We start from the raw sequence: 20,543 nt of genomic DNA, 5'->3' as shown, positions 1-20,543 counted from the left end.
GGTTTCCAAGGAGCAGCTGGTAAGCTTGAACCGCCAACCTTGCAGTTTAAAGGGCTTTGCAGTCTGGCCCATTAACCCACAGCGCCACACCAAGACTCACTCTCTATATATCTATCTATCTATCTATCTATCTATCTGTATATACATAAATTGTTTTTTGTATGTAAATTATACCTCCACACAATAACATAATTTATCATCATAATTCTTTATCTCTATCCCCAACAAAGAAAAAATTTTTATAGTGCCTATGGATTTTAATACTGGAAAACAGTAAAATGGGTTCTTAAAAGATAATATGAATCACTGAAATTAATATTACAGCTATGTATTATTTAATGTCCATAAAGTATTCTGTGAAATAGGGCACCAAGTTATCTGACCATTTTACACAACCCTCAGGTAATTCCTGGAATACAAACAAGTTCTATTTGGAAGTCTGTTTAAAGTCAAATTTGTACATAAATTAGAACAATTAAGTACAGTTTGTGTCTAATGACAGTTACTCCAGTGTTGGTTTTGTTAATCAGTGAATGCTTCTATGAAAACACAAAGATATACATCGTAAGACTGTAATTAGTAATGTTAGGACACGGGTCACAAAGTAGTGCCCAATGGCTCTTATGAGTCACTTGTAGCTTCATAGGGATTAGGACCACGTCACGTTAGATTTGACAGACATGTTGCAAAATGTTTGTTCAACATTGGTTGTTATGCAGCAATGCTGTTGTTGGGTTCCCTTGAGTCAATACCAACTCATAGCAACTGTATGCACAAAAGAATGAAACACTGCTCAATTCTGCGCCAACTCACCATTGTTGCTATGCTTGAGGTCCATTGCTAATGCCACTCTACCAATCCATCTCCTTGAGGGTCCTTCCTCTTTTTCACCAATCATTCATTTTACTAAGTATGGATGCCCTTATCCAGGGACTGGTCCCTCCTGATAATATATATGAAGTATGAGAGAGCAAGTCTGACAATCCTGGCTTCTCAGGAGCATTCTGCCTGTACTTCATTTATTCCAACACAGACTTGTTTGTTCTTCTGGCCAAATGTAAAAATATAAAAAGTCCACTATACTTTTAATATTCTTCTCCAACACCGTAACTCAAATGCATTAATTCTCCTATGGTCTTCTTCATTCACTGTCCAAATTTCTCATGCATATGAGGTTTTTGGGTCAGACCCACCTTAGTCCTCAAACTGACATCTTTGCTTTGAACACTTTAGAGAGGGCTTGTGCAGATTTGCCTAATGCAATATATCGTTTGGTTTCTTGGCTGCTCCTTCTTCCATGACTATTGTTGGATGATTGATCCGAGCAAAATGGAAGTCTTTGACTTCAATCTTTTCACCATTTATCATATTATTATTTACTGGTCCAATGGTGAGGATTTTTGTTTTCTTTACACTGAGACTATATTGAAGGTTGTGGTCTCTGATCTTCATCAGTAAATATTTTAAGTCCTCTGCACTTTTAGCAAACAAGATTGTATCATAAGGCTGTTAACGAGCCTTCCGCCAATCCTAATGCCATGTCCTTCTTCGTATGACCCAGCTTCTGGTATCATTAGCTCAGAATACAGATTGAATAAATATGGTAAAAGAATACAATGCTGTCACACACCTTTTCTAATTTTAAACTATGCAGTGTTCCCTTTTTCTGTCTGAACTGCCTCTTGGTCTATGTACAGGGGTTCCTCATGAGTACAATTAAGTGTTCCGGTATACTCATGTTCCACAATGTTGCCCATACTTAGTCAAAAGATCCACAATCATAAACCTTTGCACAGTCTTTCAAGCACATCTTTCTGTATTCTCTGCTTTTCAGCCAGGATAAACAGCTTTCTGGTATTCTCTGCTTGTAGCCAACATCCATCAGATATCAGCAACAATATCTCTCATTCCACAGGCTCGTCTGAATCTGGCCTGAACCTCTGGCAACTCCCTGTCAATGTACTGCTGCAGCTGTTTTTTAAATTATCTTTAGCAAAATTTTACTTGCACTTAGTATTAATCATTCTGTTGGGTTATCTCACTTTGGAATGGGCACAAATATGGATCTCTTACAATCAATTGGCCAAGTAACTGTCTTTCAAATTTCTTAGCATAGGTGAGTGCCTCCAGTGCTGCTATAGTTTGTTGAAAGAGTTCAATTTGTATTCTATCAATTCCCAGCGGCTTGTTCTTTATCAGTGCAACTTGGATGTCTTCCTTCATTATCACTGGCTCATCGAACACAGCTTTTTGGTACAGTGACTGTGTATTCCTTTATCTTCTTTTGATACTTTCTACATCGTTTAGTATTTTGCCCATGTTGCTGTGGTTGTTAAGTGTCACTGAGTCAGTTCTGAAACATAGCAACTCTGTATAGCTTTTCCAAGGAGCAGCTGGTAAGTTTGAACCCCGACCCAGTAGTTCAAACTTACCTTAAAATTGAGTGCTTATCCTATTGGCACGCCACACCAAGACCCCAAAGAACCTTTCAATATTGCAAGCCATGGGCTTGAAATTTTTCTTCAGTTCTATCAACCTGAGAAATACTGAGCATGTTCTTCCCTTTTGGTTTTCTAAATCCAGGTCTTTACACAGTTCATTGTAATATTTGACTTTGTCTTCTTGAGCTGCCCCTTGAAATTTTCTGTTCAGCTCTTGTACCTCCCTCATTTCTTCCATTTGCTTTAGCGCTATGATAGGGAGCAAAAATTAAGTCTCTACATCCATCTTGGTCTATCCTTCTTTCTTGTTTTCTTAAGGACCTTTTGCTTTCTTCCTATACGATGCTCTTGATGTCATCCCACAACTCTCTGGTCTTCCATCACTAGTGTCTAATTCAACAAATCTGTTCTTGAGATGATCTCTAAATTCAAGTGGCATATGTTCATATTTTGGCTCTTGTGGACTTGTTTTAGCTCTCCAGCTTCATCCTGAACTTTCATATGAACAATTAATGATCTGTTCCACAGTCTGCCCTGGTTTTGTTTTGGTTGATGATATGGAATATTTCTACCATCTCTTTCGTTATGCAGCACGTGAGTATAAAAATTTATTTTTATACTCACTATGATTATGACCTTGATTTTGCATTATAAAATTACTTTTATTGTAAGACAAATAGTTTGTTTTTATGTTTTAAAACTTGTAATTCTGATGCTAATTCCTGGAGTCCTGGTGTGGTGCTGTAAGACAAGTACTAGACCACAAGGTCAGTGGTTCAAACTTACCAACTGCTTCTTGAAAACCCTATACAGGATCACTATGAGTCAAATCACTTCACTGGCAATCAACAAGAGCATATGAATTGCTAAATATAGCTAAGTGAAATCTCATAATTAATCTAAGGTTAGTTAATAATATGTATTAAATGTAGATTAAGATGTTGTTGTTAAGTGCTGTCAAGTTGATTCCTATCCATAGCAACCCTATATTAGACTTCCAAGGAACGGCTGATGAGTTTGAGCTGCTGGCCTTATGGTTCAAACTGACCTTGTCATTGCAGCACCACACACCCATATTCAATTTTAAAAGGGAAAGTTTATCCACCCACTCATTTCTAAAATGCTCCCCACCAAAATAATTATTAGTAATTATAGCTCAATTTGGGACTAATGTGGTCACCTTTCGTAATTGTTTAACTATGGTTTTAGAAGAGAAATTGCGGGAATGGAAGAGGGGAGAATAAGTAGGAATTTTATGTCAAAAATAAACTAAAGCAGGGAAAAATGAAAAAAGTTTCAGTGGAAAAAGAAGTGGCAGCCTTTAATGCAGAGAGAGAGAGAACTTAAAAGAGGTTTCTTATCCTTTATGCAAATTCAAATCAACTGGTAGGGCCTGCCTTGACTGTTAAAGAGATAAAGAGGATTCTAAAGGCCATGCTTGGGCTCAGTATGAACAGAGGCAGAAACTGACAAGACACCGCTTAAGGAGGGACTTAAGATGTATGCTTGGTAGTTTCCATCTCTTCCTCATGAGAAGTGAGCATAATTTAACTAATTTAGATTACGTAGAAGAATGGCATAAAAGTTATTAAACTAGTTTTGAAAAATATAATTAACATCTTTTTTAATATCCTGAAGTAAATCATTTGATATTCAAAGTGCTATAGCTATATTTGGAGGTGAATTAAAGCAAACCACCATCATCTTCAGTTCCTTAAAAATGACACCTGGTGGCAGTATCACTAAAAAGCCTAGGAAAAATAAACTGGAGCAAAACTAAAACCTCTTAAGTGTTAAAAAAAATCAAAACCACAAGTCACAAGGTGATGTGTGTATATATGACACATAGTCACATATTTGTTATATATATGTGTTTACAGATATATGAAACAAAAAACATATATGTTTGTTTATAGATACATGAAACAAAAATCGAGATGTACAATTATGATTTATCCTATAAAATTGAAATTATCTTGGTCTCTAAAAAGAGACCTTAGAAAAAGGAAATTACCTGAACAAATCTTAACATTTATTTTTAAAGATTTTGCTAATGCAAAATTACTGCTATCCAGGTCATTAAATTAGGAACCAGAAATCTATCAAAGGACTACTTAGTCATGTCAGATCTTTGAAATAATTTTAATAACAATCCTTCTACGATAAAATTATTTTCTTCCATATTCCATCAACTTATTAAACAAAACAGCCGTTTTCTGCAATTACAACGCCTGTTTGCAGTATTAACTGTGACTTCGCTATATGCACAAGCTGTGAGAAACAAGAGTCAAACTTATTGATTCTACTGTTGAAACAAGACATGATGATGATGATTTGATAAGCTGTCTTGGGGGGAAAAAAAAGACACTGTTTTCAAAATGAAGTCTTAAAAGGGAATTTCAGCCATTAAGTAAATAATGTTGCTGTTTTTAAGTTCTGTCAAGTCGGTTCCAACTCATAGCGACCCTGTGTAGGGTTTCCAAGGAGCTCCTGATGAGCTTAAATCGCTGCTGACCTTGTGGTTCAAACCAAAATTGCAGTCCAGCACATTAACCCACAGGGCCACGCTAGGACTCTAAATAAACATTGTCCAATACAAATAACTGTGGTCAAACTGTTGTTCAACTTTTAAACAAAATATATACCTAATTATCAATAGAACTGTTAACTGTAACATTGATTTCAAGTAAATACAAAATAAATTATAATAAGCTATCTTCAGTGAAAGAAGTTAAGACAGGCTCAAAAAACTGCTCCCTATTTTACCCGTTTTCCATCTTTGGTCTTCTTTAAGTTCCAAGTGCCATCTGGCAACTTCTCAAAGAACTTTCTTGCTTTTGGTGCTTGGTCAAGAATATGAGCAGGCGGAATACCCAGAACTTCCACTATTTTATTCATCTGATCTACCTGTACAAAACAAAACAAAACAACCCCCTGTAATTTCTAGTGTATATTCCTGCTTCAGTTCATTCATTTGTTCATTCAAGAATGCATTCAGTATCTACCATGTGCCAGATCTAGACAATAAGCTCCTTACTGGAGCTGAACATTACATAGAAGAAAGGAAAACAATTAACAAATGAACATGAAAATCTACAGTATGACACAATTACTATGGAGAAAAACAAAAAAGAACAGGAGGGAGTTTTAAAGCTTTAGTTTTAGATAATTTTATTTACTTAACCATCATTAAAATTCCTACAGGCTTAATAAAGTCTAGACCTAAATAAAATGTTTCTTAAAAGTGTAGAATCATTTGTTCATTCAATCAAATACTACCACCTAATGACATGCTAAAAACAATGCTCAGTAGCATAATACAGGGACTTCAGAAAGTTCATGAAAAAATATCATTGTCATTTAATTCCATTTTTCCAAACTTTTTGAAGTATAAAAGTATATAAAAAACAGGCAAAAATAATCCTTACCAAATACAAGTTTATATAATTGTGAGAACAGATCAGTAACAAACAAAAGCGCTAAATATATTGTGTCAGAAAATAATTAAGTTGTAAGAGAAAAGGGATTAGGACTGCAAAGGGCTCTCTGTAAGTTTAAAAAGGGCAATCATGAAAGGTTTCACTGGGAAGCTGTCATGAGAATTAAGAAAGGAGGCAAATGCTACCTGGGAAAGAGCATTTCAGGATAAAAGAGAACACATACACAAGGATCCTGGTATAGCCCTGTGTGGGGGTGGGGGTGGCAAATGGGCGGATGATGCCTGGTGTTGGTGTTTCCTAAAGGGAAACTAGAGAAAGTTACCTGCTGGATGGGAAAGGGAGTGAGAAGAATGAGGTCCAAGAGAACAGGGATCAGAAAGAGTAGTGATTTGTGAGCTACTCATAGATCTGGTTTGTTTAAAGGACCTATTGTTTAAACCCCAAAAAGGTACTAACATACAGGGCAGTATTATTTATATTTAAGCAAAAACAGCATTTTCTGCCAAATAGCAGTTCACTCACTGTAGCTAAAGTGAACCAAAAGCAGGAAGGGACACATTTCTGACACTGTATTATTAATAGCAACATAATCCAATACATATCATTTATTTGGTCTTTCTTTTCTCATTTGAGTGAATAGACTGAACAAAATAAGCACTGACCAAAAAATAAAAGAAAAAACCCCACAATTTTTAAATACCTGAGAGCTAGATTACTCAGACTAAAGGAGAGAGTGCATGGCCTCTGCCTGCCTCCCCCTCGTCTTTCGCTCACCACCACTCCCAGGCACTCATCTATCTCCATTCCCTCACAGGCACGGATTCTGAGCTTCACAAACCTCCCAAGAACACAAACCAAAAACTGGTAGACTAGAGAATTATGCATGTCTTCTGTAAACCTAAAATTCTCTAATCCTAATTTACCCTGAATTATTAGCACTGAGTATCTATTAAACCTATAGGTCATTAGTTCTTTACAAACCATACTCTCCAAATGTACAGTGACATTTACAGTTTTCTTCAAGTTGGCCCTTAACCCTTTGCTATCATCTTTACATTTTTTCTTATCATCTTTACATTTTTTCTATTATACTTAAAGTCTGTATAAATTATACCATAAAATATTTTACATTTTATAATCTAGGTCACTTCTCCCCTTCATTAGTAGACTAAAATATTTTACTTCTTATCTTCTTACTATAAATTCACCATTACATGACAATCGATAAAAATGAATAAAAACTTAATTGAAAACTGACCTAATATTTGAATAATTAAGTTGGTGGACAGACATTTTTACCCCTAAAAACAACTTTCAGATCATACTCTTGTAGACAAGAAAACAGAAAGGACATCTCTAAAGTGATCCATCATTTACCTCATTGGCACCACTGAAAAGGGGCTCTCCGGTGTGCATTTCAACCAAAATACACCCGAGGGACCACATGTCAATAGCAAGGTCATAAGGCATTCCCAGCAGCACCTCTGGAGACCGATAAAAGCGACTCTGAATATACTGGTATATCTGAAATATATTTTAAGATAACATTAATTCACAGTAAGCTTTATTTTAAATTTCAAACATTTGATTAAGAATATTCATCTGGTATTAACAGTGGAGGGGGGGTCATCAGAGTTTATGAAAGGTTTAAAGAACTAACCATTTTATGGTATTTGCTTATGACTGTTAATTGAAAAAAATAATAATGTAAAATGTAAGGGTTTAATTTAATCCAACCCTAACCAATAATTAAGCTGCATCTTAAAACAGGTATTACACTTTATTTTTAAAGGTATTATTGAGAATAATTCATTTCCCTGTTAATTATCCTCCCCTGCTATGCCTGACACTTGACAGTTTGTTAATGGTTTGCCATTAACTTGATATCTAAACTTAACCTGACAAATGTATCTCAGCATTAAGAGTCAGTCAGCACAGTACTAAGCTAATCTCACAGATATATCCATGAAAAGTTGCTACAGAAAGGTCCAAATGAGAGTTGAATCACTTTTCCTCTATCCTACCTCTCCATCTCAACCCACACCTTCTTAAATAAAGACCATCAGCACTGAAATGGATTGTTTTCAATGACATACTGAGAATATCTTAGATATTCTTGCATAGTCACTTCAAATTTAAATCTAGAAATATAATTAAAGCAGAGAAAGTTACATTAAAAGAGAGAAAAAGAAAAAAACAAAAGTCTCCTAATTAAACTCCTTGAAATTAATACCCAACCACAGAGCCAAATCAGTGAGGTGCTGCTCTGTGGCCCCACCTGAAAGTCCAGTCAGGCCAACTTGAATCTCTGCCTCCTCAGGCTGTGGAGTTTAACCTACACCACTGTGAGAAACTCTAACTCAAAAGAACCACAAAGTAGTAGCATATAGGTCCAGGCTTTTATACGTCAATACCAGTGTTAAGTGTCTAAGGCCCTAAATCCCTTACTGACTAGCTTATTCAAGCAAGTTTGTTGCCTGTGTATCCAATTTGGTTAAAGTACTGCTTGGGTCCTCTACAAGGCTGAGACACTTATTCTGAAAACACACTTGCTGCCCTGCCTCCTCCTTCTCTAGATCCAGGATATGTGGGTTGGGTAAGGCCACTGCATATATATTTTGAAAATGACTTCCCTTAACAATTCTGAAGCACGTACATGTTTAAAAAACTCAGCTAAAAGGATAGGTGTCTTGGTTAGGCTGGAGAAAGATTAAAGTTTGATAGCAGGATAGAATCTATGAATTTGGTTAAGGAAAAAAAAAAAAAATTCCAAGTTTAAAATCTATTTATATTACCATTAAGATGGGTATTTTCTCTTCACAACATACTTGAACCCATATACATATAATTATAAGCAGCTCTAGATTCAGAGGATTAGAACCTTTTAAACTGCAAACATTGTTTCCTAATCCTTAAAAGATTTAAAAATTTTATCAATGATCATAAACTAATTTTTTAGGGGAAAAAAGAAGACACATATTCCTGCTGTGTATAAATTTTCTTGATTTATAAGGCTGCAGTTAAAAGTTGGAAAAAATTTAAACAGCAATGGAAAAATCTCACTAATTTAGAAGAATCAGAAACACAAATTTCAACAGGAAATAGTAAAATCTGAATGTTAATTTTGTTTTGGTTTTGAGAAGTGCAGTTTTACTACTTTCAAGTAAATATAGCAGTGCTAAAAATGAATAAAATATTCTCGAGTGGTGATTCCAATATCTGTATTATATTCAAAAGTTGCTACAAAAATGTTAAGACAAAGTTTCCAGCAGTCAAATTAAAACCAGTCTGACACATGCTTAAACTTACATAAATTGTAAAGCAACAGAAAAAAAAACAAATCCAAAAACCCTTAAATGTATGTATCAAAACGAGTATGTCTATTAATTAAGTAACTTCTATTCTATACTATCCCTGATGGTGCACTTGACTGCTAACCGAAGCGTCGATATTTCGAACCCACCAGCCACTCCGCAGGAGAAAAACTAATGTCTGTTTACGTAAAGATTATAGCCTGTGAAACTCATGGGGCAGTCGTGCACTGTCATTATAGGGTTGCCATGAATTGGATTTGGCTTAGTGACAATGGATTTTTGTTTTAATGCAAAACTATCTATTATTATTTGCTTGTGTGTATGTGAATTTACATTTATTTATTTTGTTTTTTAGGAAAAATATCTATTTTGATCTGTGTTTAGAAAAATATTTTAAAGAAACAATTCACTATTTTTGTACTGGAATTCCCATAAATTTATACTAAGCCTCTATTTGAAAAATACAGATACAAATCACATAATAACTTAATTTTTTCTTATCTTATTCTCATTCTTTCAGTAAACATAAAACTTTAAATGTACCCCCTTTGAATAACCAATATCGTAACTCAAAGAATTACTATTTATACTTTTAGAAGATGCAGATCTCAATACAAGCAAAGAGTTTACATTTTAAAGAAAAATAACCATTCTGTAATTATTTCTAAATTGTCTATGCATTATTAGTAACATTTCATGTCTCTGCATTGTTTTATCTAATTCAACTTTAATTCAGAATCTATAAAATCATACTTACCCTCTGCCCCAATTGACAAGAACTGCCGAAGTCAACAATTTTGATTGCACTGCGTTTAGGATTACAAAGAAGGATATTCTCAGGTTTTAGGTCACAGTGAATGATACTAAGTTCTGGAGTTGCTAGGAAAAGCAGTGCAGTGCACATCTGTTGTGCAAACTTTCGTGTTAGATTCAAAGAGACACCTCGAAAATTGGTGTTCCTCAGTAAGTCATAGAGGTTGTAGGACAGCATTTCAAAAACTAAACACAGATGGTTTCGAAACATAAAGTGGCGTTTCAAATGCACTGAAAGAGAAAAGAGTTTCACTGTAAATTGTATATACCAGTAAAAATCAGAGCGATGTGTGCCTATGTTTTCAAACATCTACAATGTCAAATACAGTTAAAGCTTTCTGCAGTAACAGCACACTCTTTAATCAGTTCAGAACATCTGAAATGCTATTCTGCTGAACCTTAACATGTTTACTACTTATCAGTAAGAGAAACATTATGAGAAGTACCAAGCAAAACTAAGTCAGGTCTGAAAACACAAGTAGCAAACTTATAAACAGTACTGATGGCACTTCAGCAATTCTGCTGTCATTTATGAAAGAATGCTCATTTTACTTGCCCAGAGCCCTACTTCACAACTTGTACCTGTTGAGCCTCTGGTTGGCAGGAACACTCAAAGTATCAGCAGCCCTTCCTCTAAAGGGATACTGAATGCACAACTGCTTCAGTAAATTTCTGTAACTACAGAAAATATCAAAAGGAACCCCGGTAGCACAGTGGATTATGAGCTGGGCTGCTAACCACAATGTCAGCAGTTTGAATCCATCAGTCGTTCCCACAAGAGAAAGAAGAAGTTTTCTGCTCCTGTAAAGATTCATAGCCCCAGAAACCCTATCCAGAATTGCTATGAGCCAGAATTGACTCAGTGGCACACAACTACCATAACAAATATCAACGGAAGAAAATGTAATTTTTTCTTTTAGGCATATGTAGCAACTGTTTGAAAATCATGCTTTGTAAAGTATTTGGGTTCATAATCAAGACACTTAATTTTGTTCATTACCTTGCTAAATGGTAGAAAACTTGTGCAAAACTAGTGGGTTTGGAAAAAGTTCAAAATAGAGCTCAACCACAAGAAATGATAAATAAGCTTATAAATATCTGGAATAACCATCAGGCTTCAATGGGAGAGAGTGTGAAAAAGTTCACTGAGGATTGTAGACTACCTCCCTTAAAACAGCATCTGTCAACATTGTCTTGAGATTACTGAAGTTAAACATGATTTTAAATAAAGTTAGATGAAGTAACAGAATAAAAATACTACCTGTTTACACATAGGAGTCTAGAGTACTATTTGACATCGCAAATAAAAAATAACCCATAGAAGTTACCCAATTATGTATAATAGTCACTTAATGTTCCTAGTGATCAAAAAAAACAAAAACAAAAAACATCACTCCATGTACAAGAATGAACAAATCTACTGCAATTGAATTTCTTTGATAATGTCTTCAGTGGTCAGCACACTGTTTTTAAAAGTCAAAGACCATATAACTTAGAATAAATTGTACAAATTGTACCACTTAAAATTATTTACTTCATAAAAGAGCAATACAACCCACAGATAACCTTAAATTTAAAATATCAACTCAACTGTCATGGCTCTAATTCTCTCTTTCCCCCACCAAAATAACACCTGTTTCCAGATAAGTTAAAAACAACAACAACAAACAAACAAACAAAAACCCACATTCAAAAGAATGTAACAATTGCAATCAACGAAGGGAATACTTTATTTAAAACAAACATGATAGCTCCTAAGTTCTATATAATGGCTAACATTTATTACTACTAATCATAGTAATAAGGAACCCTGGTGGTGGTTAAGCACTTGGCTGCTAACCCAAATGTTTGTGCTTTAGACTCACCCAGTGGCTCTGAGGAAGACAGACCTGGCAATCTGTTCCTGTAAACATTATGGCCTAGAAAACTCAATGGGGCAGTTCTACTCTGTCACATGACATTGTTATGAATTGAAAATACCTTCAATGGTACTCCCACATCAACAACACATGTTCTTTCATAAGGCAGAATTAAAATGTCCCATCAGTATTTTCATACTATGTACCAACATTTCCTGTTACTTAAGGGAAAGTATGTAATAACACATGGAGTGGGGAGGGAATGGGAAAGCCTGTCCAGAACCCCCCTTATAAATCAAGCATCCTTAGAATGTCCTTCTGACACTTGTAAACCCCTTAAATGGATATGAGCTCATCTGTACCTTACACTACATTATACCTGACAGTGAGTAACAGTGTCAGTGAATGTGATCAAGAAAGGCTTTAAGATAAAATCCGGAGGAATAATGTTATCAGAAAGTACAGGTAAAAAAGTTAAATAGTACAAGCTCATTCTTATAGTAACAACAGAGAATGAAAGATGTCATATGAGTGAAATATAATCGGAATACTTGAAGTTTTTACCTTTAAACACCAATTATTTGTTTCAACTATACTGAAGGGACTAAAGAATCATATTTTAGGGGGAACTCCTGGTGTGGCACTGTAAGACCAGCACTGGACTGCAAACCACATGATCAGCAATTCAAACCCACCAGCTTCTCACTACTCAGAAACCTTAAATAGGGTCACTATGAACCAACTCGAAGGCTGATATGGCACTGTAGAATCACACTAGATTTCAAACCACAAGGCCAGCAGTTCAAACCAACCAGCTGCTCCTCGGACACCCTAAACAGGGTCAGCTTGACAGCAATTAACAATAACAACAAAAATTTATAAGGGGAGTCCTGATATGGTGCTGTAGGATAAGCAGTAGACCTCAAGGTCTGTTTGAACCTCAAGGTTGGTGATTCAAACCCACCAGTCAATCCTCAGAAACCCTATAGAGCGTCCTTATGAGTCAGAACCAACTTGACGACACTTAACACAACTCTATTCAGAAGCAACTGTTCTCCACAGTACTACATAAAATGATGTCATACAATCACTGACATCTTGAAATTGATTAAGACTAATATTTTAAATACCAGAGTATTTGTGTATATATCAATTGATCCTGGCTTTAGAGTTATTTTCATAATCTCTTTTTGTTTTTTGCTTAAAGAAGTAAGATTCTGTAACAATAAAACAAGCACAGGCTTTGGAATTAGGCACAGAACAGTTCTGATCCTAGCTCAAGAGCCCTCTTAACAATGGACACATAACTTGCTTGAACGAACTATTTATTAAGTAAAGGACACTACCAATCTTCTTATAGGACATGATTATTATTAGAGACAATGGAAGCAAAGACCAAGGAATATGGTTGTTGTTGTTGTTAAGAAAAATCGAATCACTTTCAACTCATAGTGATCCTGTATAGTTCCTGAGGCTGTAAATTTTTACAAGGGAAGAAAGCCTCATCTTTCTCCCATGGAGCAGCTAGTGGGCTTGAACTCCTGACAACTGTGATACACAGTACAGTGCTTATCCTAAAGAGCCACCACATTCCCCAGGAACATAGTAGGAGCTCCATGAATGGTTATTATCTCTTTTCTGTTACAATAAGTCTAACAGCTTCTAATGCTGCCAAACTGGCATATTAAGAGCCTGGGAAGGAGCCAAGGTCTGGGCTTATACTTAAAAACAGTTCTTATAACCACTAGAAAACATACTGGCTTACTTCTAAGTTTCTGAGACATGATTAAAGTAACCAGGGTAGTACAAACGGTCAAATGGTTAACTACTAGCTGAAAAATTGGCGGTTCCAAGCCACATTGGAAGACAAGGCTGGTAATCTACTTCCAAAGGTCACAGACTTGGAAACCATTTGGAGAAGTTCTTCGCTAGGGTTGTAATGAGTCAGAATCAACTCAATGGCAGCTAATAGTAATGAAAAGTTACAAGAAAGACGATCCTCTGAATAAATGTGCAATATTAACAAAGGCAAAAAAAATGACACTACTCTTGTTTCTCTCTACACAGTATACAACACCTGGAATGCACATTCCAAAAGATTTACCATACTACTGTTAAATCACGTAACTTATATAAATTTATGCTTTACATGAGACCAAACAGTCAAGTTCTTAATTAAAGATAAAAATCAATATACTTTGATACAAAAAATAACCCAGTAATGGTCAAATTTCCAGTCTGGGTTTGGGTGCTATTGTTTTGTTTGTTTACTTACCTATGTAGTATTTCATTTCAGTGTCATGTTTGTTCATGAGCTCAAGAAGTCGCACTTCTATCTGGGCTTGGTTCAAAAAAGCCTTCTTGTTCTTTATTATTTTAATGGCAACCCATTCTTGTTCCACACGATCATAAGCTTTTACAACCTAAAAGTAAAAAAAGTGAAGAATTCTTTTTATTTCAATGATGATAGACAATTTCACAATTTGCAATTCACTTTAGTTGGGTATTTTTCCCACTGAGTTGGGAGTTTAACTGCATTTTCTAAATCATAATTTTTCTACCCTTCACATTAGAAGAGATCCTAACTCTGTTTTAGTTCACTAAAATATGCATTTGCTACAGAGTAATGTTAAGTGTGGCACTGTGAGTTAATGTGCTGGACTGCAAAGCCTGTTTGAAGTGCAAGGTCAGTGGTTCAAGCTCACCAGCTGCTTCTTGGAAACCCTATACAGGGGCAATATGGGTCATAATCGACTTGACAGCCCCTAACAACCATAATTTTTAAAGTGAATCTTTTTAATTTCCCTTTGCTTCCTTATAGTATATTTCTAAATACTACTAAACACGTAACTTTCTTATCAAAATTGAATTAATTTTTTTCCTCCATAAATAATGAATCTTAACAACTGTTTTGGTTTTACATTGTTTCTTACTAAATAGCGTAAGATAATTCATCATCTTATTGAGTATTAATGAGAGAGAAACTTGATTTAAAATCCCAATTATATATATATATGGAATGTTTAAAAAGTTTTGAATTCATCCCAGATATGTAGATAATTCTGATTTTAAATTAGAATCTCAAAGATAGTTTAAGAATATAAAGCATTTAATCTACAATAAGAGTAAGACAAATGTCATAAGCAAGGGGATTTTGATAGTTGTTTTTAAAAAAAAAAAAGAGAATTATTACTAAGAAACGTAGAGTGCATATAAGGAATCAGCATGCACACCTCTCATGTTAAGTTGTCCTCATTTAAAGTAAGTTTTATAATATGCAATAATTTACATAAAAAGAAATCATTGCATAAATAAAAGAAATCTAGATCTCTACTAGCCAGAGACAACCAAAGTAACTAATGTTAAAAACTCTAACAGTTTGAGTACACTTTCTAGCACAATCAGAAAAGTCGAAGGTCAGGGGAGAGCTTCTATTTTGCAGTATAGGTTGAGAACCAATGGACTGGTAAAAAAGAATGATACACGTGTTCCAAATTCTACCGTTGTTGTTGTTGTTAAGTGCCGTTGAGTCAGTTCCGACCCACAGCAACCCTGTACAGGGTTTCCGAGGGTGTAAATCTTTACGGGAGTAGAAAGCCTCATCTTTTTCCCATGGAGCGGCTGGTAGTTTCGAACCGCTGACCTTAACGTTCGCAGCCCAATTCGTAAGCACTACGCTTTAAGGATAAATATGTTGTGAATGATAAACGATTAAATGATTCCGCTGAAATCAAACATGGAAGGAAAAATGTTATTCCACTCATTTCAATACATAATCTGTTATCGTTTAGATCATAGACTATCCAGTTGGTTTTGACATTGCTTCGTTGAATACATTGACTGCACCAAGAAGTACAGTTCAATGTAGTTCAATTCAGTTCAGTTCTATGAGGGCTTCCAACTACGAATTACAAATTCAATGAGGAGTTTTAAAAAATACCAATATCTAATATCCACACACAGAGATTCTGATTTAACTGGTTTGGGGCCCAGGCATCAGCACTTTAGAGAGCTCTATAGTAAATCTGATGTAGCGCTGCAGGATATCACACTGGACTACAAGTGCCAGGTCAGAAGTTAACACTCACCAGCCGCTCCTCGGAAACCCTACACAGGGTCACTAAGAGTTAGAACTGACTGGACGGCACATAACAACAACACAGGCAATGTTAACATGTGGTCAGAATGGATAATCACTGACTGAGGAGATCATTGGACTGGATTTAGAGCAAGTCTGACTAACCTTATACACTGACAAATCATTGATTAGGTGAGTGGCAGGCCCTGAACCTGAATGTGGATGCAACACAGCACTTCAGCTTAGGAGGGACTACCTATTTGACCTGGTGAAAAGAAGGAGTTTGATATCAAACAGGCCTACATTTGTACAGGTTTACTATGTGGTGCTGTAGGATAAGCACTGGACTGCAAGGTTGGTTCTTCAAACTCACCAGCTGCTCATCGGAAACCCTATACAGGTTCACTATGAATAAGAACTGACTCGACAGAACTTAACAACAAAAACACTGTGCTCATCAGTTCTTAGGAACTAAAGTACAAGAGGTCTTTTAAAAAAAAAAGGGGGGGGGGGCGGCATTCTAATGTACAAGGAGACTTTTATTATATCTTTTAATTCTAATTTTTCAGCGAACTTTTTGAAGCCCTGTATATGAGAAAATTAAGGTGGCAAGAAGGAGGGAAAGAGTTGTCAGTATGAAGACTGAGTTTTAGGGGAGAGCTAAGTTATGCGGCATTGTAGGATAAGCACTGGATGCTAACCACAAGGTGAGCGGTTCAAACCCACCAGCTGCTCCTCAGATGCCATCTACAGAGTTGCTATGAATCGGACTAACTCGACAGCACTTAACAACAAGTTCCATGAGAGTAGGCTGTATGGCTGTCTACAATCTCCATGGTGGATGTCACAAAAGATAAAAAAAATGATTTGCTCAAAGTAATTGCTTCAATGTGCAATTTTTCCAAATTTGAGGAAGTAATCTTTAAGTCTATGGTGCATACTGCCTCAGTTAAGAGTTAATGACTCGGAATTTTTTTTATTTTTTATTTTAACAGGCTCAAATAGAGAAGCAGAAGTTACTTCTGACAAAATAGGATACCTTCATAGAGAGGATTCTCAAACCACTGAGAAACCCGATTCAGAAGGAAAATGGGTTATAAATCAAGAAAATGAGGGGGGAAATATCCCTAAATTATATACAAGTAACGGGAAATCAGGAGGTGCAGACACATATAAAAGTTGTTTAACAACCCTGTGCATATTTCCTTAAATGTTTAAGAGCTTCTATTTTTCTGGGTTAAGTAGTCCTATGGCTACTAATGATCCACCACAACAGAGACTTTGTCCAAACACAATTCAAGTAACATATGATAAAATGTTTCCACATAGCCTGAAAAGGGCTTATTATTTTACTTTCTCTTAGGCAATAAACAGAAAAGAACATGCAGGTTTCACAGTTGTAAAAGAACACAAACAAAGTCTGTCCAGGAGAAGTAATTTTTAGCCCCATTCTCTCAATAGTCCGAAGTATTTGGTGGCAGTTTACACAGCCAAGGGGTGTGTATAACTTACGGCACAAAGGTTTCAAGGCAAAGGAGACTAGGATTAAAATATGACATAAACCAAAAGTGAGATCTGTGCCGAAATAAGATAGGGAAGTGTACCAAATGGGAACAGGAGGAAGAGTGTAGGGTGGAGTGGATATGCTAGGAAGAAGAGAAAAAACCCATTGTGGAGGAGTCCCTTCCTCATAGAAATTGCCTGGCTAATGTTTTCCGTCAGAAGGACCCCAAAACACAACTAGCAGCACTATTGGTGGTGGTAAAAATCAGAAGAGGAAATCCCGTAGACTTGTCTGTCCAACTGGAGGCCTGATGTATCACGTCAGAAGATGAAGTGGGGACTGTGGAGTGAAACTCAGGTTCTGGGAGCCTCCAGACAAGTGGAAGGGCACTTGCTGTGCCAACTGAAAAGGGTAATTTTTCTCCTTTAGAAGAAGAGTATCAGACAGGATAGGGCAAATCTCTCTATATACATAATGAAGACAAATCCATACAGATTCCATTATATAAAGACTCTGTGAAAGGCAAAAGCCACAAAGACTCCAAAAACAGTCTGAGTTTTTATAAAGTATGCATTTTTAGTATCTTAAGCAAACTATGATAATCCAAATACTTAATACTCATTTATTAGATGAACAAATATTAAAAGTGTGCTAGTGATAAAAGGGTGTAACAATATGATTTACTAAGAAGTTCCAACTGAAATCCTTCATTTTCCATTACCTGTCCAAAAGAACCTTTGCCTATCAAGGAGTCAATTTCGTAACGATCCATCCACTTTTCTCCGTTTTTTACAATGTAATCATAGTTATCATCATCATAACCATCATTGTAAACCTTCCGCTCCTTCTTATGACTAGAATCGTCTCCCTGACCTTGTTGGTGCCTCCGCTTCTTTTTTGCATAGTAAACCTGAAATGAGAATATACAGTATTAACTGTGTGATTTAAATCACAGGGGGCAGAAGGATATAAAAACTATAGACTGCTAAGCAAATCTTTTATCCACAGTTAATTGTTTTGATTTTTGTTTGTTGGTATTAAATACAAAAACAGAAAATCTTTATAATTGATATTTGATTTATGAAAATAGCACTGATTGAATTAGTGAAATAAAAAATGTCTATAGGGAAATTCACTTTTTAGTTGTAACAGTATTCAAAGGCAACAAAGACTTAATTTTATACAAATGTACTCATTGTATAAACTGGGAAACCACACCAGACACTTTATAAAATAGACACATAAGTTTCTAAGACTGGCAAAAAGTAAGAAGAAAATAAAAGTCTTAGGTATAGGTACACTAAATACTTTCAAGTAATTGGTATTGGGAAAAGTATGTTAGTTACATTGCATAAAATACTATCAGAAAAACACTAGTTTATAAGATAGCAAGACTTTTTTTTCAAACTAGCTATAAAAAAAACCTACTTTAGACAACACTTTATCTACTATTTTCAGATTATTAAAAGCTAATCTGGTGAGTCTAAAACATTAACATGTCCAAAACTCAACTCAGAAATGTTCATTAGGACACTCCCAATTTTATCTTACCACTTGCCAAAGGAATATGATAACATTGGCATTCAACAGCTTCAAACTACTATAAAATTCAATAACATTAGCATTCAACAGAAGCGAACTGCGCATGAGCACATCTTTTGAGCAAAATGCTCTAAGACTGGTAGATGCAAAACTTTCAAGGTGAAAGGTTCAGGGCTACCATTGGAAGAGGGGAAAAAGCAGGAGCATTTCCACTCTCCCCCCAGACAGCTCACCTACTATATACAGAAAGCCTATAATAACTAGAACCTGGGTAAGGCGGAAATCTGTCAGAGAGGGAAAACACAAATCATGTCCGCAAATAGAAAGCAATAAAAAAAAACTTGTGAGACCTTAAGTACCATCAAGTTCCAACGCTCACAGACTTCACGGTAATTAATCACTGAGTTAAGAGTTGAGGTCAAAAGCAAATGGCAATCAAATCTATTAGGAAAACAAAATCATTTTTGCTGGTACAGAGCCAAATTACGACACATGTAATCCAAAGTGCTGTCTGTGCCTTTTATTTTACTTACTGCCACCAAAAAGGGTCCCTGGTGTGGCGCGCTATAGGATAAGCACTGGATTGCTAAATGTCACGTCAGGGTTCAAACCCACCAGCTGCTCTTTGAAACCCTATATAGGAGTCAGAATTGACTCCATTGCAAGGTCCTGGTGTGGTGCTATAGGATAAGTACTGGACTGCTAACCAAAAGGCTGGCAGCTGCCACCCACAAGTCACACCTTAGGAATCCTATGATTCAGAACCAACTCAACAGCATATCACTATCACCACAAACACCTTACAATGATAGAAACAAGCACAAAGACACACATATAAAGATTAAGAAAACGATTTAATCACAAAAACACAGAAATCAAATAAACTAGCCTATATGACTGTAACAAATTTAAATGTATCTCTAAGCTTCCTGGCATCCAAGGTAAAAACAGAATTAGGTATGTAAAAACTTTAAATTTCTAACATATGCACATAGTTTTATAGTCTCATCACTTTCCCTTTTCTTTGGGGGGGGGGAGGAAGAGTTATTACAAAAATGGTAACAGCATATTTGGGAGGGGGGAAGGAAGTTACCCATAATAATCTCTCTCTCTCTCTCTCTTTTTTTTTTAAATCCTTGTTAATATACTTTATTTTACATAGCTGTAAATTATGCTATCTGTGAATCATTAACTTACCAGTTTTCATGATTTCTATATGACAATCAATAGTAATTTTTAAAATTTCGAATGTTTAAGTAGGTCAGGAAATCATCCCTCCCCCCACCCCCCAATCTACTGTAAGACAGATGCTGGTAAAACATATCAACAGGCTTACCTCATTAATATGCTTATATGTTTTGATCAAGTCAACAGAAAGTTTTCTTAGGGGAGCAGTCGCTGGATCACGGAAGGTTTGGGGCATCCGCCTCTGTAACATGACAATATCAGGCATCACCTTAAATAGACAGAAAAGACTAGCACTTTAACTACATAAAATGGTATAAATTCCCTCTTTTGTGACCTGTGCATTAGCTATCAAAAAAAGAGAGAC

General features: G+C 35.8%; 1 protein-coding gene across 3 annotated transcripts in view; it reads right to left on the bottom strand.

The window, feature by feature from the left end:
- Positions 1–20,543, bottom strand: part of DYRK1A (dual-specificity tyrosine-(Y)-phosphorylation regulated kinase 1A) — a 115,510-nt gene that overhangs the window by 17,519 nt on the left and 77,448 nt on the right. For 2 of the 3 annotated variants that reach the window (XM_006862569.1, XM_006862571.1), the window contains exons 3-8: positions 20,328–20,447; positions 18,171–18,359; positions 14,143–14,290; positions 9,953–10,239; positions 7,259–7,405; positions 5,208–5,348 (exon numbers count right to left, since the gene is read on the bottom strand). In XM_006862569.1, the coding sequence (XP_006862631.1) occupies positions 5,208–5,348; positions 7,259–7,405; positions 9,953–10,239; positions 14,143–14,290; positions 18,171–18,359; positions 20,328–20,447 (1,032 nt within the window). The remainder of the gene's footprint in view (positions 1–5,207; positions 5,349–7,258; positions 7,406–9,952; positions 10,240–14,142; positions 14,291–18,170; positions 18,360–20,327; positions 20,448–20,543) is intronic. The other variant, XM_006862570.1, reaches the window with a different exon arrangement.

This window comes from Chrysochloris asiatica, unplaced genomic scaffold (assembly GCF_000296735.1).
Source record: "Chrysochloris asiatica unplaced genomic scaffold, ChrAsi1.0 scaffold00049, whole genome shotgun sequence".
In the NCBI taxonomy this organism is placed as follows: Eukaryota; Metazoa; Chordata; class Mammalia; order Afrosoricida; family Chrysochloridae; genus Chrysochloris; species Chrysochloris asiatica.
The sequence above is the reverse complement of the archived record's forward strand: the minus strand, read 5'-3'. Positions and strand labels throughout refer to the sequence as shown.